This window comes from Eleutherodactylus coqui, chromosome 7 (genome assembly GCF_035609145.1).
Source record: "Eleutherodactylus coqui strain aEleCoq1 chromosome 7, aEleCoq1.hap1, whole genome shotgun sequence".
Taxonomy (NCBI): domain Eukaryota; kingdom Metazoa; phylum Chordata; class Amphibia; order Anura; family Eleutherodactylidae; genus Eleutherodactylus; species Eleutherodactylus coqui.
Window position 1 is genome coordinate 57,391,362 of NC_089843.1, and position 26,570 is coordinate 57,417,931.

The 26,570-nt window shown below is 42.6% G+C and overlaps 1 protein-coding gene across 5 annotated transcripts in view; it reads right to left on the minus strand.

Annotated features, from left to right (window-relative positions):
• KIT (KIT proto-oncogene, receptor tyrosine kinase) overlaps positions 1 to 26,570 on the minus strand; it is a 73,729-nt gene that overhangs the window by 11,141 nt on the left and 36,018 nt on the right. For 3 of the 5 annotated variants that reach the window (XM_066573068.1, XM_066573071.1, XM_066573072.1), the window contains exons 2-16: positions 24,289 to 24,567; positions 20,625 to 20,906; positions 19,367 to 19,500; positions 16,101 to 16,260; positions 13,643 to 13,838; positions 12,917 to 13,032; positions 12,716 to 12,830; positions 12,143 to 12,330; positions 11,096 to 11,202; positions 10,885 to 11,011; positions 9,936 to 10,040; positions 9,726 to 9,836; positions 3,482 to 3,632; positions 910 to 989; positions 493 to 620 (exon numbers count right to left, since the gene is read on the minus strand). In XM_066573068.1, the coding sequence (XP_066429165.1) occupies positions 493 to 620; positions 910 to 989; positions 3,482 to 3,632; positions 9,726 to 9,836; positions 9,936 to 10,040; positions 10,885 to 11,011; positions 11,096 to 11,202; positions 12,143 to 12,330; positions 12,716 to 12,830; positions 12,917 to 13,032; positions 13,643 to 13,838; positions 16,101 to 16,260; positions 19,367 to 19,500; positions 20,625 to 20,906; positions 24,289 to 24,567 (2,279 nt within the window). The remainder of the gene's footprint in view (positions 1 to 492; positions 621 to 909; positions 990 to 3,481; positions 3,633 to 9,725; positions 9,837 to 9,935; positions 10,041 to 10,884; positions 11,012 to 11,095; positions 11,203 to 12,142; positions 12,331 to 12,715; positions 12,831 to 12,916; positions 13,033 to 13,642; positions 13,839 to 16,100; positions 16,261 to 19,366; positions 19,501 to 20,624; positions 20,907 to 24,288; positions 24,568 to 26,570) is intronic. The other 2 variants (XM_066573070.1, XM_066573069.1) reach the window with 2 other exon arrangements.

A 26,570-nucleotide genomic window follows, 5' to 3' on the forward strand; every position in this document is an offset into this window, starting at 1 on the left:
TGTGCAATACTGAGGAAATCCTGACCTGTTGGGGTGCCTTGAGGAACGGAGTTCGGAAACACCGCCTTAAGATATAGTCATATGAGTAAAGAGTAAATGCTGCAGACTTTCAACAGCGAACTTGTAAGCAAATCCGCAGTGTAAAATCGACCACAACGGAGTAAATTTCAATTGGGCAGCATGTTCATTTATATGGTAGATTTTCTCTGTTGCTTTTACCCTTTGCAATAGACAGGGTTAATTCCACAGCAAAACTTGTACCAAGTCCATATGTAACATGAGTTTTGCTGTGGATTTGTTGCAGATTTTTCGTTATGTAGCCTTAAAGGACTAACTTTAACCTTAGTGCTGAGTACATTCAGTGTCACGACTGATGTCATGACTTCCCCCTGCTGGGCTGACCCTTGCCCATGTAAGTAGATCAGTAACCGAATCTGTGCCTTGCATGCCTGTCATGTAGAAATGTGTGCGAGCATCTGTGTATTAACTCACATTTTTAGACGCCAGGAAGTTCATGCCCTGCGCAACTTGATATGAAAAACTAATCAGATCTTCTGTATCTAGGGCTAAATCATCCTCTTCGGGCATTGCGATGCTGACATCCTGACCAACGTAGGAACCTATTCAAAGATAAACCGTTTAAAACACTGACGACGGAAATTTCAAACAAGCAAATCGTGGCTCTGAGCAATTACCACGTTATGCTTCCACGCGAGCAAACAAAAAGAGATAAAACTATGCGAGACCTAAACATAAAAAAAGGCTTAAGTCTGAACAAATACGGCGTTTTAGGAAAACTTCACTATTCCAGCTTTCACTTGGCTGTAGACGGTATTCATTGCAACTGACTGGCTATGTAGTCGTTGACGGCTGCGAACTGACATTTTCTAGAGAAGGAGTCCAACTCACCTGATTTTCTTTTGTCCGACTTGGTTGGCACCACGTACGATACGCCTGGCTTCATATCCATGTACTCGCTCATCCCGTCACTGTAGAACGAAAGGAAGGATTGTTTTAGGTTTTTCGTTTTTTTAAAATCGCGACCATATTTCCAGCTCCCCGAATGAAGCATCCAAGAACAAAAGACAAGGATATCAATGTTTTACTTGGCAGAAGAACAAGCATAACAACTCCTGACATCCATGTTGTGTAAGGAACTACAACACAGGATGCACGTATAATTACTGAGGACACAACCACAAAGCTTGATTCCACGAGTTCAACTTTGTCCTGAAGTCCCACCTGCTAGAACATCATCTGACAAGCCATATGCTTGTTTACGTACACATAACAGCATCATTAGTTCCACCACCAATTCGTAAAGTGATTACACATGTTAGGAGCAGACGTTAAAGCCATTACGTTGTATCGGGAGGAGAAGACGGCAAAGGATGAACACTAGATCGCCCTCCAGGGAAACTTCAAGTCACTGTGGTTTACATGAAACGAGACCTCGTACAAATGGTGTTCAGAGGTCAAGGAGAGCACTGCCTAAGAAGTTTGCTCCTATAGCGAGTACTGCGTCTGTGGATACTGGAATACTAATGATATTCATTTTTATTTGTAGACACCGTAATCCTATGCTATTATCCAAGCCCAATTTCCTTGTCTACTTTAACACAATTAATCACTTGTGGTAGAGTGAGTCATGTAATTTCTAACTCAACTGTTTCTTAACTTTTCAGGTTATTACACTTTACCACAGCGCTACGGTTTTAGTTTAAAACTAGACTATATATCCCCTGGCATCAGTCTCCTGGCTGACAGCCCTCCCAATAAGCGTTGTGGCAACGGCAATGTAAAGGCTTGTGTTTCTTGTGGCATTACTACAATGGTCATCCAGAGCCACTGGACTTGGCATGAACGTTTATTCACCGGATTCTCAAGCCATGTTAAAGGGACAATGATCAGCTGACAAATGAGTTAATTCTTTTCAGCGATCCTAAAATGGTTTAGTGACCAGCCGAACCTCTCCCTATGTGAATGGAGAGATGAACATCCAGCCTATGAGGACGAACTATTGTACTATCATTCGTTCCCATAGGAGCAATTTTATGCTACCTGATGATTAACGTTCGTCCGTCTGATCAGGTCGTGTAAAAGGGGCAGCGATTAGCTGACGAACAAGTTAAACGTTGTTTTCAGGAAGCATAAAAACGCGCACTGATCACAAGTGTATGTCTCCACATGTGATCAGTGTTTGTTATATCAGGTTACGAAATGGCCCATGTAAAATTACCCTAAGGACCTACACTAGGTCTGAAATGTATCAGGTGTCTGTTCTGTCAGAATGGAACCCTTAAGATAATTTAAAGGTGTATTCCAGCCTTTTACAACTGGTCCTGTTAGGTCAGGACTCGATGTGTAATAGAAGTCTAACGCTTTCACTTCCTGCCTTAAAAACTGATGACAATGTCCGACCCCGCTGCACTGACAGCAGGACGTATGATCAGCTCATGGACGGTGATCCCGAGGGGTGGCTCCGCTACGGATGACCTATCAATTGTAAAAGGCCAGAATACCCCTTTAATAAAAGTGCAGATTTTAAACTTACACTGCGGGCAATCAACTTTCTATATATCCTCTTGAAGCAGACAGAGGGTATACCCTTTATTAACACAGTGAACTTAATGAGATATTCTGGGACTTTTACTGTTTATTACCTATCCTCAAGATAGGTGATCAATATTTCATCGGTAGGTGTCTACCACTCAGAATTCCCACCGATCACAGCTGATCGTTCGGCCCGCTGCACCAATATCAGTGGTCATGTCTGGAAATGTAATAAGCAGCTTCACTCTTATTGAAATTATTGGGAGAGATTCCTCCTATTACACTTCTAGCTGCTCATTGCGGTCAGAGATGGAAATGTAGTGGAAGGCATCTCTCTCACCCCGATTTCAATGGGAATGAAGTTGGCCATTACACTTCCAGCCCTGAGCACCAATGCGATGTCCAGCCCCACTGCACTCACAGCGGGCCAGACTATCAGCTGATCCGTAGGGATCCCAAGTAGCGGACCGATGCTGATCAACTATTGATCACTTGAGGATAGGTTATCAATAGTAAAAGTCCCGTAATTCCCCCTTTATATATGACATAAAAGGAGCTCTTTAGTGACATGGTGTCATAACTTTTGGTAATCAAATATACTATTGTTTTTTTCTCTTCAAACTTGAATCAATCCACCTTAAAGGGGTTGTCTAGGAATAGAAAAAAAAAAAACATGGCATCCATCTGTGCAGCCTCTGAGAAACCCAATCTAGAATGTTAGAGTGTAACTAGGACGGGTTGATGAGGGGAAGGGATGGTGCGGGGCCTAACACACACTGCACTGTTTCTTCAGCATGACACATGGCAGCCATTTTTTCATTTCCAAGATAACCCCTTTAAGATGCCCTAATAAATGAATAAAACATATCCATTTTAAATCCGTTACATCATTGCTAAACCATAAAAACCAAAAAAATAACCTGCTCACCAAACATGTTGCTTTGCGTTTAGGAGATTCTTGTAAAGGACACTTTCCGAATGCTCGTCAAACTTTTGGCAGATAAAGGAATCCCGTTTTCTCCGTAGATAATTCAGAAGATCTCCATAGCAGCAATATTCAGTGATGACCAGAGTTGGACCTGGGAAATATATTTAAAGTCAGCATAGTGGCTCAGTAGTTAGCACTGTTGCCTTGAAGCACCAAGCTCCTGGGCTCAAAATTCCACTGGAGGACAACATCTGCATGGAGTTTGTGTTCTCCCCGTGTTTGTGCAGGGATACTCTGGCTTCGTTCCACACTCCAAGGTGAATATAGATAGGGAGTCCCAATGGGGACAGAACCCAATATCAAGTGATGTAATATGCATGCACTATATGACATCCATTTAAGGAGCATGAGTGATATTTCAGAGAATATGGGAGGAGCAAATACTATAAATCAGGAACACGTCTCATAAAATGATGATCTGCTGGGGTCACATGAGCATATGTAGATATGTCTTACTTGCTAACAGCATCACATACTGTTACTTCTCATTATTAGCTACAAGGATGTTCCAAGACACAAATGACGGCTCCAAGTGCAGATCAAATTAAACTTCTCATTTCAGATTGGCCAGCCACGTTTTACATTACTCTAATGAAGAATGGACTGAAAGTTCTTTACAATGAACTCGTAATGTATTATTTCCTACTCAATTTCACATTAAGATATAAAGATGACAAATTTTCCTTGGAAATCAATTGTAATATCAGATCCAAAAGTGAGTGATGCAAAATGTAGAGGATTGTACTGTAAAACATGTGCCAGCGCTTTTGTGGAACCAATTACAAGTTTGGCGCTGGACTCCGGTATCTACTTCGGCGTAGTGAAATGACTAATTCCCAAAGAATGCAAATTATACCGTCCGCTAAATTGCAGCTGAAGAGTCACATAATGTGTTTCTATTTGAAGAAGTGATCCACTTAGAGGCTAAAAACAACCTGCCGGGTCATTGCGCCGGATTACATAATGCCATCTGATGTGCTGCTCCTCCACTTAGCCTAATACCAGTTTTACTTTCACAAGTTTTTATGCATAAAAGAATTCTTAATAATCTCAAAAGGGAAGGTTCACCCAGGAGACCTTTATTCTATGTATTAGACTGCGTTCACATGGAGGATTACTCCACATATTTGAGGTGGAATCCCTATGGATCCTGCACTATACGTTTGGCGAAATATGCATCATGAAGTGTTATATTAAATGGAATGTGTCATCAGAAAATGACCTGTTGTATAAATCAAGCTTTTATGTTTAACATTTTTTAAAGAATTTTTGGTAATTTGAAAAAAATATACATATTAAAAAAAAAAAATCCTAAAATTATGCGCTAGTCACACTGGCCACAGGGCCTGATGCTTCCCGATTTGTAGAGAAAGCTGTGCAGCGGTCATCTCACTAACATCAGAGCAGGATTACATCTATATGTAACGCAATGACTGGGAATTCAAAAATTGGGTTGTGCATTATCAAGAAATCCGCACACAGATTTGTCCCATTGAACTTGGCTAAATCCACCACAGATCCACCACTGCTATGAATGCAGATAAGCAATAGAAATCCTTGTTAATAGCACAGATTTCTGCAGCAGTTGTCAGTGAAATCCACATTGGCTTTTTTTTTTTTTACTAATGTGAACTAAGCCTAAGGCCTCATGTCCACGGGGAAAATCAGATCCGCTGCAGATTCTACATGTAGAATCTGCAGCGGGTCCCTCCTGCCCCGCGGACATGAGCGCCGAAAATAAGAATTTAAAAGTATTTACCATCCGGCGCGGGCGGAGAACATCAGCTGTTCCTCACGGCCGGATCTTCATTTTCGGCCGGCGGATGAATTCCTGACGCCGGCGGCACGTCGCCGGCACGTCGCCGACGTGCCGCGCGCATGCGCCGGGCACATCCGCCGAGCCGAAGCAAGGAAGATGCGGCCGTGAGGAACAGCTGACCTTCCCCGCCCGCGCCGGATGGTAAATACTTTAAATTCCTATTTTAGGTCTCCCGCGGATCCGGACGGCTTCCATAGGCTTCAATAGAAGCCCGCGGGAGCCGTCCCCGCGGGAGACCCGCACGAAAATGGAGCATGGTCCGGATTTTTCCATGCTCCATTTTTTTTTAAATCCCTTTTATTGACGATCCGCGGGTATTTATCTACCCGCGGGTGGTCAATGCATCCCTATGGGATGCGGATCCGCACGCGGGAGATCCGCTGCGGATCCTAAATCATATTTTGCCCGTGGACATGAGCCCTAAGGGTATGTTCACATGGCGAATTCTATGGCAAATATGAATCCCATCACTTTCAATGGGATTGTGCGCTGTGAATCTGAAGCCCCCCCCCCCCCCAAAAGGTTCTGCAGGGGCTTCAGTTCAAACACTGTATTTACAACATATGTCAGAACACTGGTGTAAATGCTTTGATCAATCTGCCCCATTGTCTGCAAGCTGGATCAACGAAAATGTCAAGCTTGTGTAGAACAAGTAAATACTTAATTTTAAGAGAACTAATATATTTTTACTTCAAAGTTCTCATAAGTAACTTTTATGGAGTGTCAGTCATACAACTGCGACCTCACCGACTTGAAAAGGAGCAGGTGTGTGACTGACGTGTCATAAAAGTTACTCATAAGAAGTTTTAAGTAAAAATACATTACTTTAAGTATTTACATGTCATGCACAAGCTTGTCATTTTCGTTGATTCAGCTTGCAGACAATGGGGCAGAATGATCAAGGCATTTATACCAGAGTTTTGACATGGGACCCCGGTCCATGGCAGTTCATTCGCCGGCCGACGCTTCCATTGCTATGGAAAGCGCCGGCACCTGTCCATGAGCGGAGAATCACTGTGATTCTGCGAATTGCCCCGATTCTCCGCGGTCAGCCAATCTATTAGATAGGGCTGACCGGCGGAGATTCGGTGCTGGCTCCTGTTCCTGGGTGGCGGCTTCCGCGGCGGAGCTTCGCCGTGGGATACCGCATCACCCGTGGACAGCCGGCCATAAGTTGTACACCAATGGAAGTAGAAAGGAGGTTGTTCATAGACCGTTCTCCTGCACTGAAATCAGTAGAAGGCAAGAAAACCAACCAGCCATCTTACTACATTTGACTGAAAAGGCATAACATTGATTGTTATGAAATCCCTTTAAGACTGCTCATTATTAAGGGGTTTCCACGTTATAGTAAAATTGGGCAGTAAGTGGTTAGAAATAAGACTCCCCACTCCATTCCCCAACTGTAAACAGACATGACCACTGCATCCAACTACTGACCTTGGCGTTATACAGCTTTAGACCGCAGAGGCCAATGACTGGGAGCAAAGGGTGTGTGTAAACAGACTAATCGCCGCTGAAGTTTGTCAGCAAAGACTGGTGGTGAGATTGGGAATGGCAGCACTAGACTGGCAGGAGAACAGGGATGGCTTACAGCAACCTTCCGGTTTCAGGGCAAAATTATGTCCTGGGAAAGGAATATTACCTGCAGACCTTTTCTGTCATCCCTCCGATCTGCCGATTCTGTTATTTTGAGATTTCAAAATGGCTGCAGCAATTTTCTAACTACCTGATGTACACTGTGCCCTGCTCTCTGGTTGGCTAGTGCTGATCATGTGAGCAGCTCTGGTCAATCAGAAAGCAAATATAGTATATTGGTAGTCTAACACTACCAATACACTGTGGGGCCTAAGTAGTCTGCAGACTGTGTCAAGCATCCTGGATGGCTGAAAAACGGGATCCAAAACTGGTGAAGAGGCATGACGGAGAGGAACAACTACCGAGTCACTTTAAAGTGACCCTTGAATTCTGAGACAAAATTTTGTGCCAGAACAGGAGGGCGCTATATTACCTGCAGTTTTACTCCAATTTGCCAGTTCCAGGGCCTAGGGTTGGCCATAGCAATTTCTTAACTAGGTAATGCACACTGTGCACTGCTCTACGATTAATCAGTGCTGACCATATAAGCATTGTCGGCCAATTAAGAGAGCAAATGGTAGTCTAACATTAACAATGCTTTGTGGAGATTAGGTAGTCTGAAGATATTGTCAGTCATCTTGAATGGATGAAAACGAGACCTAGAACTAGGTGATCAGAGGGATGGCGAGAGAACAACTACAGGTAATATACCACTTACCCACTCAGGTCCCAGGACAGAATTTTGTACCAAAACCAGGGGATTACTTTAAATTTGCTTGTGTTTAGCCCTTTCTTGCCATTTCCCTAATTGTACTACAAAGTGGAAAACCCCTTTAAGATTCAGCTTATAGCAAAGCAGCATGTAATATGCTGCACCATATAGAAGTGCAATGGGTAAATAAAGGTATGGTCACACATGCAGATAAAAAACCATGTGCTTTTGGTGATGCAGTAATGGCGCAGCTCCCCACTACTAAAGGTCTGCTTCTATCCCAATGTCATCTTGTATCACAGACTTGTGAGTTACCCCGTTAACAGATGACGTGCAGAATAAAAGAACGATACTTAATGGCAGAGCCATATCAATTATCGCACACATTATCACAAGTTGTGCTCATGAAACGCCTTTCTTTTCTCACAATGCACAACCCTCAGAGAGTGGAATGTTGTTCCCTTTCTGCGCCCATGCAAGTGTTTACTCAGCCTACAATCTACCGGAGAGAGACGGCACATGGAAGAGCCTCACCGCCCCAACGCTACCGAATAGACAAAGTGTTTCTCTTAGACGAAAGAGGATTGATGATGCATCCACTATGTCCATATTAACAGTTTTACAGTTGTCCCTGGCTCCATAAAGGCTTAGTCACACATCAAGTCTTAAGCTGTGCTCACAATTAAGTGATTATCATTAACCCCTTAGGCAACCAGGTGGCCTACGTATTACATGCGTGCTGCAGTCAGTACATGGTAATCCTTAAAAAAATGACACAAATGACACAAAAACTAAATAAGACAGAATAATTTATAATCCTATCCTGCTGTAATCCCCTACACGCATTTAGTCCACACAGGCCATTTCACAAGGAGCAGAACAGATTATTTGTGTCTCCAACTTCCTTAGTTGTTACCAAGTTAGGGGCTGTGTTTTCGATTGATGTAATAAAAACTTCTATGATACAATTCGTTTCATCATACAGGAACTCTACTTACGTTGCAGTGGTGGTTTTCTTTCACAAAATGTGGAAGCAAATCTAAATTTTTTTTTTGAAGCTTCCAAATAACAGCGGACATTGGGATATTACAATGATTTTCCCATTAAGAGACATTTATCCCCTATGTAAAGGATAGGGGATGAATGTCTGATCTCTGCAGTTCCAGCCACAGAGACAGTCAGCAATCCCAAGACTGGTGCACCCAGAGGCCTCAGACGAGTGCAGCCCCAGTATGCATGCTCAACTGAAGCTCCATTCAGTTCTATGTGACAGATGGAGATCGGTGCACTCAGTAATCTCTCTCAATAGAGCGGCGGTCACGTATTATCAAGACTCAATTCTCAATTGCTATTTGGATGCGCCATTCTTAAGATCGTTGAGGACCTCAGCAGCTGGAAAACCAGCAATACAGAATTTATTGTAATTATTATTGCATGATTTGGTCTGTCTTTGGTTCTGGACAGTGGAACCAGCACCACTACTCACTTTCTGTGTTCCTGGGGCAAGTGTTGCCATGTCTTTGCATTACATGTATTACCCATCTGAATGGCAGTCATGTGCTACGAAGTATGCCCTGCAGCAGCTCCTGCAGGGGAACTGTCTGGTTGGCAGCAACTGCCCCCGGTAAAATCAGCTGTGTGCTGTTGGTGTCAGGAGTGTAACATGAGTGATCAGCTGTCTACCCCGGATGGTGCATACTGAAAGGGGTTGTCTCTAATCGGAAAACCCCTTTAATAAATATTTATATGGATTCTTCTCAATAAGAGACCTTTCATACATGCAGAAAAGTTCTGCAAGACGTACCTAAAGATTGATGGCCCGTGTCTTATTTCTAGATAAGACTCCACCCCGTTGGTCCTTGACAAAAAAGATGGCTGCACTACATCAATAGACTTAAGACACTACATGCTGCTTTAACTGGCCAGTGCGGCTGCTCATGTGGGCAGCACTGACCAATCAAAGAAGCAATGTGTAGTGTCTTAGACTAATGATGCATATTACTGCACAGTATTCCTCCACGACCAGAGAGTCGCTTTAAGATATAATAAACTACCAAAAGCATGAATAGATTTACCTCCCACGGTGCAGGCTCCTAGAAGATTTACAATATTTTTGTGATGGCCAAGATAGCTCAGGACCTTCAGCTCAGACATAAGGGCTTCCCTCTCTGTAGCATGAGCACTTGCTGCAAATATAGAGATTTCAGTCAGTGTTGGGTATACAGTATCATTCATTCTTAGCAATGAAACAAGCAAAGTAAAAAACAAGAAAGAGTACTACTTACGTTTCAGCATTTTAACCGCAACTGTAAGTGCATTGTCTTCCTTCAATAGACCATATGCTGTAGCTTCAACCACTTTGCCAAAAGCACCAGCACCCAGAATCTTACCTATTAGGAAACAACAGACGATTAATTAAATTGTAGTAAAATGATTAAAATAGATACTTAAAGTGATCCTTCGGTTTTGGAACAAAATTCTGTCCCAGGACAGGAGGTGCACAGGGTATATTGTCTAGAGCGGTTATTCAGTTGCATCCCTTCGATTAACCAGTTCCTGGTCCAATTTTTTGGCCAAGCAAGATGGCATATGCAATCTTCAGACTGCCTAAGCCCCATAGTGCATTGGTAGTTTAAAGACTACTAATGCACTATACCTACTCTCCGATTGGCCAGAACTGCTCCTGTGATCAGCACAGACCAATCAGAGAACAGTGCACAGTGTGCATTAATTAGAAAATTGCTGCAGCCATCTTGGACAGCCCAAAAATGGGACCTGGAACCAGCAGATTCGTGTCGTGGTGGAGATAAACCAACTTCAGGTGTCCCCCTCCTGTCTTCGGACAGAGCTTTGTCCCTAAACCGTAGAGCTTCTTTAAATATAGTAGGCTAGGATAGAGTGAAACTTAAAGATGGCTATATTCATTAGATATGGCTGGTCATCTAATGAGATACTCCTAACGTTCCCTCAATGGCGAATATTGGGAAAAATAAGAAATGGTTAAATGTCAACTGCCTGATCTTTTCGTTCTTGGGAGAACGCATGCATGCTCGGCCGAGTTTAACATGCATGTGGGCGTGCCGGGTGACCTACTGTAGCTGTTGGCAGGATAAGCAGACTGCCAACGTTATATGGACACCCTCGGGGTGATCTAAGTTTTTGTCACATACAGTATAGTAAAGAATACAACAAAGATTTATACAATATAGTGATGAAATAACCCAATCCACTAACCGAAGCACAGCCTGTCTCTAGGGAACTCCCACTTGTTGTCATAAGGAAGTTGCGTTGGATCAATATAAACGTAATTATTTCCATTGATTTCTTCCACTACTTTCCACTGAATTTCATACTTTGGTTTCTGTGTTAAGAAGAGAAGAACAAGAACTAAGTAAAAGGAAAACATAAAACACGGATAGGAGCACAACACAAGTGTATGGTGTACCTGCAAGTATTTGTACATGAGGACTGACATGGCGAGGCACAAGACAGCAGCGGCTACAATAAATCCGATCAGCAGAGGCGTAAAGACAGTGTAGTTGTTCCTATCTGCTAGAAATAAAGGCAGAACATATAAAAGGTTTTCTTAATCATAGCAATGTTACATTTATAGAAGTATACAAGTACAAGTCCTCTCCCATATGCAGTTTTTGCACTACAGTTCCTAGTATGCACTTAAAGTATGCATGCAATGTAGAAGATTAATGTGGCTATAAGGCTGCTTCCTATAGGCAATGTCTTTATTATTTTCCTGTCGTACATAAATCCCAATATAAGTAGACTCTTCCAACCTCATTAATCTGGTTCTATTGAATTACTTTAAGCGGTTCTCCACTTCTTAAAGAGGTTTTCTGGGTAAATACTATTGATGGACGATCCTCAAGATAGGTCATCCAATGGTTAATCAACTGGGGTCCACACAAAGGTCTGGAATGGAAGTAGTCGGCTCACCCTGTGTAGTGGCCCGTACTCATAAATGCCTCTGCTTCTGCTCTGTACCCGTGTTGTGGCATCAACAGTGGGCAGAGTCTTGAGGTGGATTCAAGTCATCAATAGTTGATTAGCTGATCCTATAATATGTCATCAATAGTATTTGCCTGAAAAACCACTTTAATCAGTAATGACTTATCCTCAAGATAGATCATCAACAGTTGATCGTTGGTTCTACTGTCAGTATCAACGGAGCCATAAGCTCCATACGCTTTGCCTTCAATTAAATAGGAATAGTGACTGCAATACCAACCTGGGCTGATGCAGTGTGTGCAAAGAGGTCAGCTTCCGATTCGGAATCACCAATGACCAGCTGTTTTCCCAGTGGCTGTCAGTGTGTACAAAGTGGCAAACCATTGCCAATCAACTATTGATGACCTATGACTGAGGACGCCTGCTAATTAATTGTTCATGACCTATACTAAGGATAGGTCATAGTAAAAATCCCAGATAACCCCTTTAATGTTTGTTAAAAAAAAAAAAAAAAAATGAACGTACTTACCTGTAACAGCAAAACTGAAAACAGACGTAATCCTTTCTACATCATTGTACGCGATGCAGTGCACAGAGCCATTCTTCTCCTTAATGGAACTCACATCAATGATACTTTCTATAACCGGACGCCCAAGAGAGGAGTTTTCCATACTCTGCTTCGTGTCAATTGGCATTATTGCGGGAGATTCTAAACAACTGCAACAACAAAGTCCTACAGGTTTCTTTATTGTTAAAAAGCCAATGGAAACTACAGAAAAAGCTAAAAAGACAACAGTAATGAAGTATAAACACAAACGTGTAATGGAGACGACGATGTTGATATTGTTACATGAAGTGAGACGCGTGCAAAGCAGATCATTGTGTCACTCCCATAGAGGTGGATGACACGCTGGCAACTGTGTTGAAATAAATCCTATGTCAATAATATATGCAAATAAGAGTGATGTGTGGCCGTCGGAGTGCACTCAGGACACTGAAAAAAACTGTTTTCCAGCGTTAAACCTGGGTTTGAGAAGATTTCAGTCTGACATAGTGAAAAGAGTGCATTTATTATTAATCAGCCTTGGGCAGGGTCGGTTACCTGGATTCAAATCCCGGACAGAATAACCAGTCAATGGAAGGCGCAGGGAATCCCGTTGCCACACACTGTAGCATGTCCTTACCAACTTTCTCAACCATTAGGATTTCTGGTTTTGCTGGAGAAATATTAAAAAACCAAGGCCATTAGTAGAAATTTTTCTAAAATTTTCCATGATGTAAATAAGTAAAAGTTTACACTTACTTTTCACCGATATGTTGAAGCTGATGGATGAGCTGGCATCGGAATTCGAAGCATAAAATGTATAGATTCCCTTCTCATTCCCTTTGAGGCGGATTAGATGTAGCTCACTAACATACCTATCAGGGGTAGAGTAGCACATTCAGTTAAGGCCGGTGATACATGGACACATTTTGGGACCGTGTACTCTCCATGTAATTCCATGGGCAGCACACGGCCCCTTTATAGCCTATGAGGCTTATACACATGGATGTTCTTTCATATCTACTGATGGTCCACATGAAAAAAAACAAAAAAACGCATGGCACGTCCCATTCCTGTCCATTTCATAGGCGAGAAATCAAACTCGCCAATGTGTTGTGTATATCAGACAATGTGTTGTGTATATCAGCTAATGCACGGACTGGAGTCCATGTGCTGTCTGGTGCAAATGTTACCCAAGTGTCTTGAGCGTTACTCACACTTACAAATTATGCGCACATAACCCAAGGGTGAAGGTTACAGACAAATGTAGCCAGTTGTGGGTACTTTAACACGTACTGGAATATTCTGCCAACACTCAGCAGAATATTCCACCGTACAAAAGAATCTGCACCTAAATCCGCATGTCTAACGAGTGGATTGGGAAGCAGATTTATAAAGGACTAAAAACTCCACCCCAAATCTACGTTCCCATTTTCCTACTATTCTATACAATTAAAAAAGGAAGTTGATGCGATTGTCTCATACCTATTGCTGCTTTCCTCTCGCGACTGGGCAAAATGGTCGGAGGTATTGAGAATAGTCTCACTCATAAAAGTCCAGTACTCGTCATCCGGTCGAGGATATGCGTCAATGTAGACCTGCAGCACAACGTTCTCCCCAGCGTTAATGCTCACATCAAGCGTTGTGTTGTCCGTCACGGTCAGATTAATGTACCCAGTTTCTGTTCACAAATATATAAAATGGCATAAAAGTTAAAGAAAAAAAAAGGGGAACAAATGAACAGTGTGGCATCAGGCTCTGCTCCCCCCCTACAGACCCGCCCTACCCTCTTCCCCTCTGGTTTAGTGATGCATTCAAACCATCGAAGAATCAGATTCTTACAGGCTGCATGCGCAGCAGTCATTTCATTGAATTCCTTGGCAACCCCTGTAAGTCAAAGATCTGAGACTGACTGGTTGTCCGCATACACTGCCTGATAGCCTAAATTTAAAGTGTACCTGCACTTTTAGATCATTTTCAGAATCAACTGCCATGTGTGTGTAAATTAAGAGTGGATCAAGAACACTATTTTTTCTCCTTAGGGAGAGCATCTAGAAAGGGAGTGAGGAGACTCATGAAGCCATCCATGTCCCTCTGGGTAATATGCAAATTAAGAGTAGCACAATTTCTGGCCATCATATGAATCCATTTGTTCATTCCAGTATCTCTCATGCTGTATCTGTAATTTTCAGTTTTCTCTGACAGCACATCTATGAGTTATTCATCCTCTCTCCCTCTCCACTCTGCTTTCTACAGACATCTATGGGTAGAAGGAGTCATCATCCTGCTTCCGTTCCTGTGTTCTGTCTTGTTACCTTAGGGTAGTGGACAGCAAATTAGAAGGAAGGCAGACCTCTAATAGCACTTTAGGGGGATTTTCAGCACAAAACTCATCATTTCAGGTAAAAAAAGTAATTTACACTTTTGCTAGCTATCACATTGGTTTACATATTAAAGGGGGGGGGGGGGGGGTCAGCTGTCTACCACTGATAGCCTATCAATAATTGAGCAGTAGAGGTCTGCAACCCAGAATACCCGATGATCAGCTGTTCGCTGGGCTGGTGCACTGAGCCGATTTCTCCAGGAAGCAGACAACTCTGTTCCCACTGCAATGGCAAGGCTTGGCAGTGTAGGCAAAGTTACTATTGAAGTTAAGAAGCTTTGCATGTAATACCAAATCAGTTGCAGTGAGCATAGAGCAGACACGCTTTTTGCAAAAAAATACTTCAGTGCATGGGCATACTGGTCTGGTGAACAGCTAGCTGGTCAGCAGGGATTCTGGGCAGCAGACCCCCATTGGTCTATCTTCAGCATGGTCTATCCTGAGGATAAACTATCAATAGTATACAACCCCCTTAACATGACAACCGATGTGATAAATCAGCTTAGTGCATGTTTGCACCGATCCGGCAAACAGTTGATCAGTTGGGAGTTCCGGGTTGTGGGCAAACATTGATCTACTACTGATAGCCTATCCTAATGGTCCGTTTACACACAACGGAAATGCATGATTCTTGTTTGTCTGGGTGAACAAGCTATTGATGCCATCACCAGCTCGTTTGTGCATGTGCAGCCTGTTTAGACAGGCAGATCGTTAGGGATGTGCAACACTGAAGAGTAGTGAATGATTCTCATGCGAAACACTGAACGGGGAGTATTTAAACGCAGAGAGAAGCCAACGATTTGGCTGAAACTGGACGAACGAAAAAAAACAAACAATTCTCATTCGTCATTTTCTCGCATTTAAACTGAATGATTATCATTCACTCTTGTTCAGTTGAACGATTTTCGGAATGATAATCATTCCATCGAAATACACCTTAAGGGTTTATTCACATGGACGTATATCGGCTGAGTTTTCAAACCTTGGCGATATACGCTGCCCCTCTCTGCAAGGGAAGAGGTGAGATGGAGGGGGGGAGCTAGTGTGCTGAGCTTTCGCACCCTGCCATTGTTTGCAATGGGAGGGGAGGGGCGGGACTAAGCTACGTCCTGTCCCTCCCATTGCAAACAGTGGTGGGGGCGGAGAGGAGGCGGGAGGTCAGCACACTAGCACCCATCCTGCCTCCTCCCCTTGCAGAGAGGGGCAGCGTATATCGTCCGGGCGTGAAACCCCAGCCGATATACGTCCATGTGAATAAGCCCAAAAGAATAGATCATCAACAGTTTACAACTGGACAACCCCTTTAAACACAAATGGTATTAAAGTACCATTTAAAGGTTTAAGTGGCCAACAGTGTATGGTGGCAACAAGTATATAGCAAATTACTTAGCTGCCCAACTCCAAGATGGATTGGCACTGCACAGCCAGCAGAGACAGGCTTGGTAACCATAAGACCATATAAATCTCAATTTTAGACAGTGGTGTTAATTAAATGCCAATAACAATACATTTAAATGGCGACTTTCTTGTGTTCAGATTTGATGCCAAGAAACGACTTACCAAGAACATCCAGTGTGAACGAGGCCGTGCTCTCGCCGACAGTGTTCTTGGCTTTGCAGGTATATATTCCGGACTCATTAAGGACAACTGCATGGCTGCTTAGAGTGCTGTTCCGTTCGAAGTGCGTCGGAGTCAGGTGCCTGCTGTTTGAAGTGGTGATCTGTAAAGAAAATACCAAATTAATGAAATATCAGTCAGATTTTCCTAATGACCATTCCGCACGTCAAATTAACAAAAGTATCCAAAAAGTCCAAAGTGAACCACCTGTCTAAAAACTAATAATTTAAGGCTGAGCAATGGCAGATGAATGGATAAGGGTAACAATGCTGGGACAGTTTATTATTGTGATGTCCCTGATTGGAAATTCACCTTTCCAGCTTCATTAAAATATGCTAATGACAGAATAGCAGCAGGCTGTATCTGTACATGCAGACAAAAGAAACAATGAAATGACAGATAGGAAACGGTGGATGATGAGCGGGGAGTTTAGAGGAAGGAAGGAAGAGGGGGTTAAAGAGTCCACAAATACGGCTTCATTTTTTTCATGATGTCAAAGGAAAAAATGCCAATGATCGGTGAGGGAGATGGGAATAAATGTTAGAGATCATGTGAAATATAAAGTATTTATATCAAATGATATACAATATGGAATACTGAGTGACATTTCTTTACTATTACGATGCATAAGGATTTATAGCTTCATTTCACTACTTGCAAAAGGACAGAGGGGCACTTAGTTACCCTTCCCCTTTGTTTTCACACAACTTTCAGGTTTACACTAAAATTCTACCCAAACAGCACGCGGACATTACAAAGTGGGAGACAACTTCCCGCATACTTCATCTGATGCTTGAAAAAAAAAATCCTAGTAATCTCGCGTCTTCAAATTGCAAAAACACTTGAGTGGACTTTACAGCACGTTTGATAAACTTAGGGTGCTTTCCACACAGAGTTATTCCACAAGACGCATCTAAAAAAGACCCAATGTCCACGGGCGGATTGTATTTATTGAATCCGCGCGGGAGATCCACAGCTCAGGCCGCCCATAGAGAAGCATTGGGCATCCGCACTTCATTTAAGTCCTGCGGATTTGATTTTAAATAATTTGCGGATAATAAATCGCAGCATGCTCCATTTTACCGCGGATCTGGCCGCATTCATCTCTATGGGAGCTTAGGATCTGCTGTGGATTTGAAGGTTAGAAGCAATTAGGGAGGTGGGGAAAAGGCGCTGAAAAATCTGCAATCCGCCATCTCCCGCAAAGAAAAAGAAATCTATTTTAAGATGACCTGCAGTGCATCCGCTGTGGAAATCCGCATGAAATATCTACACGTGCCGTGGACATGAGGCCTAAAGACGTAACAAAAGTTTACACCCTAGTCCGCATGTATACGTTTGGGCTACGGAGCAGAAATCTGCAGCATCTTTCAATGCGTCTTGCGGAATAATTCCACACTGTAAAAGCACCCGTACAGCTCTGTATGATAGCGGTAATCTATCACCTCCATCATACAGTACATATAGAATACTATATATAGGATATATATTGTATCAATATACTGTATGCAATTTGCTTTTGCATGTTAGGGGCAAAAGTCCTTGCAAGTATTTCAAGGTTTCTAATGCTGCGCATAAATAACCATACGTTGTCATAAAGTGTCATCAACCCTAACATCTAATGGCAATGCTCAAAACATTGAATCATGTAAGACCCTCCTACTGTATTTGGAGGCTGGATGACTACTGGTTAGCCTAAATGAGGTTGGGAGTGACAGACAGCCAGGACAATGGAATGAAGATCTCAGACTACTACAACCCTTCATGAGCCCCATCACCATGATACTGTAAACAGAGATGTCCATAGCAACATGTGTATAGCCAGCGTGATTACTGGTTTTTCTTGAAGTGCCCAGGGCTAAAACAGCTATGGAAAGTTTAAAAACAAGGTAGATAAACACAATGACTACTAATATTTTAGGGTGGACATAATACCTGGGCGACCAGTTCAGGTACCCGGGGCAAGGAGCTGCAGCCTGTGTAACGTGTCTAGCGTATAGTAAGGAGCTTGGCCTTTTACATAGGCTGGTGGTTGGGCAAGAAAGCTCCTAGGAATGGTCATCTGTTGGACCATCGGGCTGTGTGAAGGTGTCACCAATCACCCAATGAATGAACAAACGCTCATTCAACAGGTGATCACAGCTTTTATGCAGCTCAAAATCTTAATGTTATGAGGAGCACATCACTTGTCAATTCAGTGCCGCAAGTCAATTTCCGCAGGTTATTTCCACAGCTTGCGGACGAGATTTTTCAACTACTTACTGTAAAAACAGTGGAATTTCCGTGCAGAGTGTCCGCATGGAAATTCTGCAACAGTTCCGCTCCGTGCGAACCCCACCTATGGGGATGAACAATCATATCATTTGTCCCCATTAAGAGTCTGAATACCGCATAGGATGATTCCTGCCATTTAGGTTTCCTCAAATCTTACTCCTTGGCTGCTTTTTAGCTCAGCTTTAATAGTACAGTGCTGCGATTTGTGACTACAGTTTAGCTACAGTGAAGTAGTCAGGGACACACCCCCTGCCTCATCATTGGTTCAGGCTGTGGAGGAGGTAGAGTGTGTCTCCCTGAACTATTGATCAGACTACTGTGTGACCCAGACTACTTCATATTAGGCACTATAGCTAAACTGTAGTCACAGATCACAGCTCTATCCTAATAGAAATGAACTGAAAGGCAGCCAATGATCTGGAGAAACATAAATAACAGGTAATCATCCCTTGTAAGTACTTACCTGCATATCAATTTTAAGCTTTTGACTGGAGGCACGTTTTAACTTGAAGACAATCCCCTCACTTCTCTATTTAACACTGACCTATTCGCTACGATTGGCTGGTACTAAGCAGACTTTTCCGAAATACACTCCAGGGCGCCTCCAGATCTGCAGACCTCTGTTTATAGTGCACTGAGAATTCAAGACACCCACCAGCTGTCATCACACTGCAATCCTTCCCTTCATTAAAGGAGCCTTTCAAATCACAAAAGCTTTTATGTGGCCAAAACAGCAAATTAATACGTAAGCGGCACAACCACGTTTTAATAATTCAGCATTGTTTGCAGGCCATTATTCAGAGATGTGTTTTCAGTTTGCAAATACAGCATGGGAAGTCGTTGAAAAGGCAAAGTGATTGATATCTTGTGGGAAATGTCAAATCGCTTCTCATAGGATGCACTGCAGAAGGTTAGGAAGGAAAGTCTCTGCTTACCATTGTTGGTGCATCTATCCAGTCGACCTCCATAGTGTTAACATCCCTCGCCACGCAGGTCACCTCAAACCGTTCCCCGGCTTTCACAACCAGCCTGGATTTGGTTAGGAAAACCACTGGTACCTTTCTGTGTACTAATGATAAAAAAACATATATACAATATTACAAATGAATATTTTTATTTCTTTAATAAATATCTAAAAATTTCAGATTTTCATAAAATAACTCATTTCTGATATTTTTAGCTTGTCGGTATCTCCTTGCAGGCAAGAAAAAAAAAATAGTATATATTAAATAAACTCTCAATGTGCACATTTCAGATTATTTGATTATTGGCTTCCATCTATGTTATTCAGTATCTGTGTCTAGATAGGGCCCGTTTCTTTCATTTGCTTATTATGGGATGGGGGAGAAGGCATTATACTCCAGGGATGAATGTCAGATCATTAGTAGCTGGGGTCACGTGTTAATGGAGAAGACTGCGCTACAGCTGAAGCACAGCATCATGACTTCATTGCCTGAATTATTAGAAAAGTCATTTTGCAGGCGTCTGGAAATAGACTTTTAGGCGAACTTTACCATACAAATGTCATAATCTTGGTGTGGTTATAAGTCTATGAGACTGCATGAGATAGAAAAGTTGCCTAAGGTTTCCAGTATAGAGTAAATTGGAAAGCAGTGAATTCTTAGTTTGTGGTTCTTTTTTTTGCTATCTAGCAATCCATATCTATCCATATCCATCCATCTAGATTCTCATACCCATCTAGATCTATCCAAAACCCATGTCAGTCATCTTCATCGATAGTAGCTTTTGCCGATTCAGGACATCAAACCTTATATTATTCACAATACAGTGCAAAAAAAAGCCTAAATTTTAATAGACCATCCTGAGACCTCAGAAGGACTCAACTCCTCCTAAGGCTATACATTCACACATAACGGAATTTCCACAATGAAAAATCTGCTGTGGATTTTGGTGCAGATCCACATGTAATATTTGTGATGCAGATTTCATACAAGCAAACCATTCATTTCAACGGGAACTTTGCGTGTAATACCAAGCCTGGCCACTGCAATGGCAACGGAGCTGTTTGCTTTCTCTAGAAATCCGGCAATCAGCAGGAATTCCTGCTAATTTACTATTAATGGCCATGAGTAGTTTATAACTGGAAAACTCTTAAGTAAAAGACTATAAAATAAAATCTAGTCACAAGTTCAGAAAAAAAAAGGCAGATATGCATGTATAAATGTAACTCACCTGGAGTCACCACCACTCGGAACTCCGTGGAAGTCTTAACAACTCCATTTTGTTCCACAGAACATCTATAGCAATCATCGAAACTGGTCTGTACGTTTTTTATGGTAATGCCGCTCTCAATATTACTTTCATAGAGGAAACCTTTGGGCAGGGCAGATTCGTCACATTTTCTAATAGAATAATCTTTAATGTCCGAATCAGAGAGAGAGCAGATGCCAGAACGGTCTTCACCTTCCCTTACATCATAGTATGCCCGAATATCCATGAAAGGGTTGGTTAAATCTAGAAGAAGAAATGAACGCAGACACTAGGATTAGATAAACTCCAGGAAGGACAATTGTAGGCATTGTAAAAGCTGGTTTTTAATGCTTATTCAGACAACCATATATCGGCCGGGTATTCACGCCCAGCCGATATACGGCGTCCCTCTCTGCAGGGGTGAGGAGGCTGGAAGAGCCGGGAGCAGTGCTCTGAGCTCCTGCACCCTCTCCACCCCTCTGCACTATTTGCAATGAGGGGAGTCGGGATGGGGCAGAGCTAATTCCTGAAACTTAGCCCCGCCCCCGTCCCATCTCCTCTCATTGCAAATAGTGCAGAGGGGCGGAGACAGGGTGGAGAGGAGGTAGAGAGGGGGTGGGAGCTCAGAGCACTGCTCCCGGCTCTTCCAACCTCCTTCCTCTGCAGAGACAGACGCTGTATATCGGCCAGCGTGAATACCCAGCCGATATATGGTCGTCTGAATAAGCCCTTATATTCTTAGGACACAGAACATAGCAATAAAGTAACTATACTTAGCAAATCGTCCCAATATATCCAGTCCACATAATAGCAGGGTCAATCCCATTCATTTCTATATGCTTAGCAAATACAGTTTTTGTGCTCATGGTGGAAAAAAAAAGCATACAACTAGGAAAAAAAAAAACTTTTTTAAGAGATTACAGTGAGAAAGTACGTTTCCATATAGAAAAAGGATCAAAACGTCTTCGATAGGAAAACCCCTTTTATATAACAGCAGTGTATTCAGCTGCACTGCCTTCGCACGAGCTGCTACGAGCTGTCAGCTGAATGCAATGTAATCAGCTGCTCCCGTTGAGAACACAGCATGTGGTCCCTGCTAACTCTCTCCGGCTGAACCATGGATTTTAAGCTCACCTAAAAAAATCGTTCAGCTGAAGAGTGAATTATGGAAGTGTTTACACGCAACAATTATCACTCAAAAGCCATTGTTTGAACGAATTTTGAGCGATAATCGTTGCATGTAAGCGGGGCTTTAGAGTCTATTGGACAGATCACAAGTTAACCCTTTCGTGACCAGGATAGTTTGGGGCTTAATAACCAGAGCAAAATTTCACATACTGGAATACTCAAAGGGAATTTTTTGTTGTTGTTTCTTGGTGTACCCAAAAAATTGGTTTTTTTTGTTTTTTTTTCAGGACACAGAACTTTCTAATTCTTGCTGGAGTGGACATTTTCTTGTTTGATTCGTCTTTTGTAGTGGTAAATATGCAGCAACAGAACAAAAAGTGAATTTTTCATATTAGTTTCATGTTCTAAAGTAGTTGGTTCAATCCGCAATTTTAAATCCAAAAATGAATCCCCTAATTCTCCTATGTAAAGTGATAGCAGCTACAAGCACAGAGCCTACATTTCAGTTTCTTATGAGTCCTCTCTCCAAGAGTTTTGCAGACAAGGCAATTATAGTTTCCATTTCTATCACAGTAAAGCACGACTTCCCCAACCAGCTGATGGTTTAGTGCATGGGAGAGGACAGTGCCATCTAACAGAGCATGTGAAATAACGAGGACGGCACTATTAGTCCATTGATTTAAGTGCAGCAGGCGGGAAGGGGTTAAAAACTAATTCTACTCATATGTATGCTGTGCAAAAGCTTCTGTCCTCCGCTCTTACTCTGACAGGACACATGAGGAAAAAAAAAAAAGGTGTTTTTATAGTATAGAACCCAGACAGTTTGTTGCTACAACAAATTCTGTCCTGATGATGTCATCAGGACCAGAGGTTGTTAGTAATATGGGAGTCTGAGTGCTTGGATTGTTGTGGGGGACACAACAAGCAGAAGAATAGACATAAATATATATCAGTTCAGCAAAATGGCACAAAAATCTGGACATATACTTACATTGGCTGGTGCCGAAATGGTTAAGGAAAGTCTGTCACATCATTTTAGTGCTGGACTTAGCGATAATAGTACCTTTATTATCTTCAATAGACGTTCCAATCCAGAAGTATAAACTTTGATGTGCTTCCTGTGTGGTATGCGAATGATAGGCGACTCGTCCGATGGGCCCTCTCTGTCCTGGGCTCTTTTTCACCTCCTTCCTAACACGTCCAGTAGACTCTTCGATTGCCGTCTCTAGCTCGGGTTGCTAAAGATATCTTGAGTTTCAAGTGTTCTACAGAGTGCAAAGAAATCTAGCGCACCTGCAGTGACTTACTCTCAGCTTGTCGTATCAGAAATGATGTCACTGTTCATGTGCAGCACCAGGCAGAGATTGCTTGGCACGCAAGACGTTTTCAGCAGCCTAAGCTGGAGACGTCCATCAAGACTCGGCTAGGTGTGTTTAGAGGTAGGATTCGGGAGACAGCTCAGACTGGAGTCGGTCAGTTGATTAGGGAGAGAGGCCAGACTAGAGTTGGTCAGTTGATTAGGGAGAGAGGCCAGACTAGAGTTGGTCAGTTGATTAGGGAGAGAGGCCAGACTAGAGTTGGTCAGTTGATTAGGGAGAGAGGCCAGACTAGGGTTAGGTCAGTTGATTAGGGAGAGAGGCCAGACTAGGGTTAGGTCAGTTGATTAGGGAGAGAGGCCAGACTAGGGTTAGGTCAGTTGATTAGGGAGAGAGGCCAGACTAGGGTTAGGTCAGTTGATTAGGGAGAGAGGCCAGACTAGGGTTAGGTCAGTTGATTAGGGAGAGAGGCCAGACTAGAGTCGGTCAGTTGATTAGGGAGAGAGGCCAGACTAGGGTTAGTCAGTTGATTAGGGAGAGAGGCCAGACTAGGGTTAGTCAGTTGATTAGGGAGAGAGGCCAGACTAGGGTTAGTCAGTTGATTAGGGAGAGAGGCCAGACTAGAGTTGGTCAGTTGATTAGGGAGAGAGGCCAGACTAGAGTTGGTCAGTTGATTAGGGAGAGAGGCCAGACTAGAGTTGGTCAGTTGATTAGGGAGAGAGGCCAGACTAGAGTTGGTCAGTTGATTAGGGAGAGAGGCCAGACTAGAGTTGGTCAGTTGATTAGGGAGAGAGGCCAGACTAGAGTTGGTCAGTTGATTAGGAAGAGAGGCCAGACTAGAGTTGGTCTATTGGACAGTTGATTGGGGAGAGAGCCCAGACTAGAGTTGGTCTATTGGACAGTTGATTGGGGAGAGATCCCAGACTAGAGTTGGTTTATTGGACAGTTGATTGGGGAGAGAGCCCAGACTAGACTTGGTCCATTGGACAATCAATCTGTCATTTTGCCACCATGTGGGAAGCACATCAATGTTGATATTTCTAAATTGGAGCATCTATTGAAGATAATAAAGGTACATACATTTACACTGCCAAAATGATGTGCTGTTCTCTGACTCAGAACAAATGAATAAAAATCCATTTATTTAGATTTCTCGAAGGCTGAAGGTTATCACAGCCCTGTGAAGAACACAATGGACTTACCTTTAACAAAGAGATAGAAGGCTGGGTCATCTGTAGCATGGTTAGCATTGGAGCAAACAAATTTTGCAGTATTTTTGCGTTGTGCATTGGTAATTCTGAGTTCTACCCCATCTTTTATCCTTTGCAGTTGTGCATCAGGAACGGACCTTAACGTCTTAGAGCCCGGCTTTACATAACTCCACTTCACCGGGAGAGAATCTGTGCAAGACACCCTGAATGTGCCTCCAGCGTTTACAAGTTGCCACCTTTCAGACACAGATATCGTGGGAGAGGATTCTGCTGTGAAAAGAAAACCAAATAAATATTCAAATTAGCAAAATGTTGCCAAGGACAAAAATATGAAATGTTACAAATGTTACGAGCAATAATTTATGACATGTTGATATCATAGCAAAAGTAACCTAGTAATCTAGAAAATTGCTAAAAGTCCATTAACGTGTTATTCATGGCAAAGAACCATCTCCAAATATTTCGAAGTGATGCATGAAATAACTGCAAACCGAAAGCAGTTTTTTTTGTAAACACCTATTTTTACTCCTATTCTGCCATTACATATACAAACCACACTGTGCACTGCCATCTGTATTGGAGGTTTGGTGCCTCCAACGCAGATTCAGCAGGAAATCCCATACGAAATAGCGCAGCATACAGCACTATTTAGTCTGGTAACATTTTAGAATCCGAGCGGATGCCATTATAGTCGATAGGATCCGTTCAGCTCCGGCATGTGCCAAATCCAGTGGTTCTGGCATTTTCATTGTTCAGCTCAGAGGATGGAGCTAAATGACAGAAACCTGATGGACCTCAGGGCACAGATGTGAATACGGCTTTAGCAGTCCTCTTTATTCTTTTACAGTTTTACTTGCTTTCAGAGTTATGGGTATTCTTGGTGGGACTACAAGTAGTCTTCTCACCCTACAGTTTGTTGAGGAATAGCCTGGTGCTATCTTTTAGCTCTTAAATGGGGAACTTTTCTGGGACTTTGATATTGATGGCCTAAGATAGGCCAGTGAGGATCCGATAGACAGAGTTGTGGGGTTCGTACAAGCGCTGTCGTTTCTTTATTGTTTACCAGGCACAGCTCCGTACTTCTGGTACTTCAATTCAATCCCTTTCACTACAACATGTATGAAGCTGTGGCTGGTAAATAATGAAGAAGTTGAGGCATCCACCCAAGAAACCTGTCCCACTCCAACTAAGTTGAGGCATCCACCCAAGAAACCTGTCCCACTCCAACTAGCTGTCAGTGGGGAAGCTGAGCTTCACACCCCAACCAATCTTCTATTGATTGCCTACCCTAGGGAATATAACTAAAAGGTGCCTTTCCATGAGGCAATTAACGTCCAAATAACCACTGGAAACCATGAATTCAGGCAATAGTCTTCCGGTGTACAAATGGCCGCCGACAGGGCACAGAGCAACAAATATCTAATTTGTCGGGAGTCACTTGGTTTTTAGCTCACCTAAAAACCAAGAGACTGTCAGCCCATGTAAACAGGAGTCACTCAATCTGAGCGACTGCCTGTTTACTGTGAATGCAGGTCGGCGTCCAGAAGGGATCTCCAGTCCACTCCACTTCCATTCAAGGAATGACTATCGCTGCTGTGTAAAAGCACAGGAGTAAATGTTGCTGGGTGTTTACGCGCCAATAGTCGTTCATAGTAGTTTGAAGGTACGTTTACACAGAACGGGCCACTTATCACAGTAATTGTATAGGGATGAAAGAACGGTCATTAATATAGGCATCATGATACTAATGAAAACTATTCTAGTTTCATACTGCTTTAGATTTGACTCCCATTTACACACAACAATACAGATGAATCAATTTGTCCACTATTTGGTCATCAAAGCTAGACCAGATGACAGGAAAAAAACAGATATGAACAGACAGTGTGTAACACAAGGACAAAGCAGTATTGTCGTAATCTTGTAAAGCTGTCCTCTGTATCTAGACTACAATAATACTAAAACATATCTAATTGATTAGTTCTAATGACTAAGGTTCTAATCAGAGTCTATTGATAGGAACACTGATTAGAATGGATTGATGTCTCACTATCAAAGCCAAAAATGACCCCACTATCTGTTACCATGAATCCGAGAACTATATGTAACTTTATGTTCTTAAACTCTTTCAACTATCTGAAGAGCTCATGATGTCCTCCAGATATGACTTGTTTGAGGATTGGACTAAGTGGTATGATCATGCCACAACAGAGCAGCAATTTCTAGAAGTGACAGAACATATAGTATGTGCTATACACATGGAGTAATCGTGT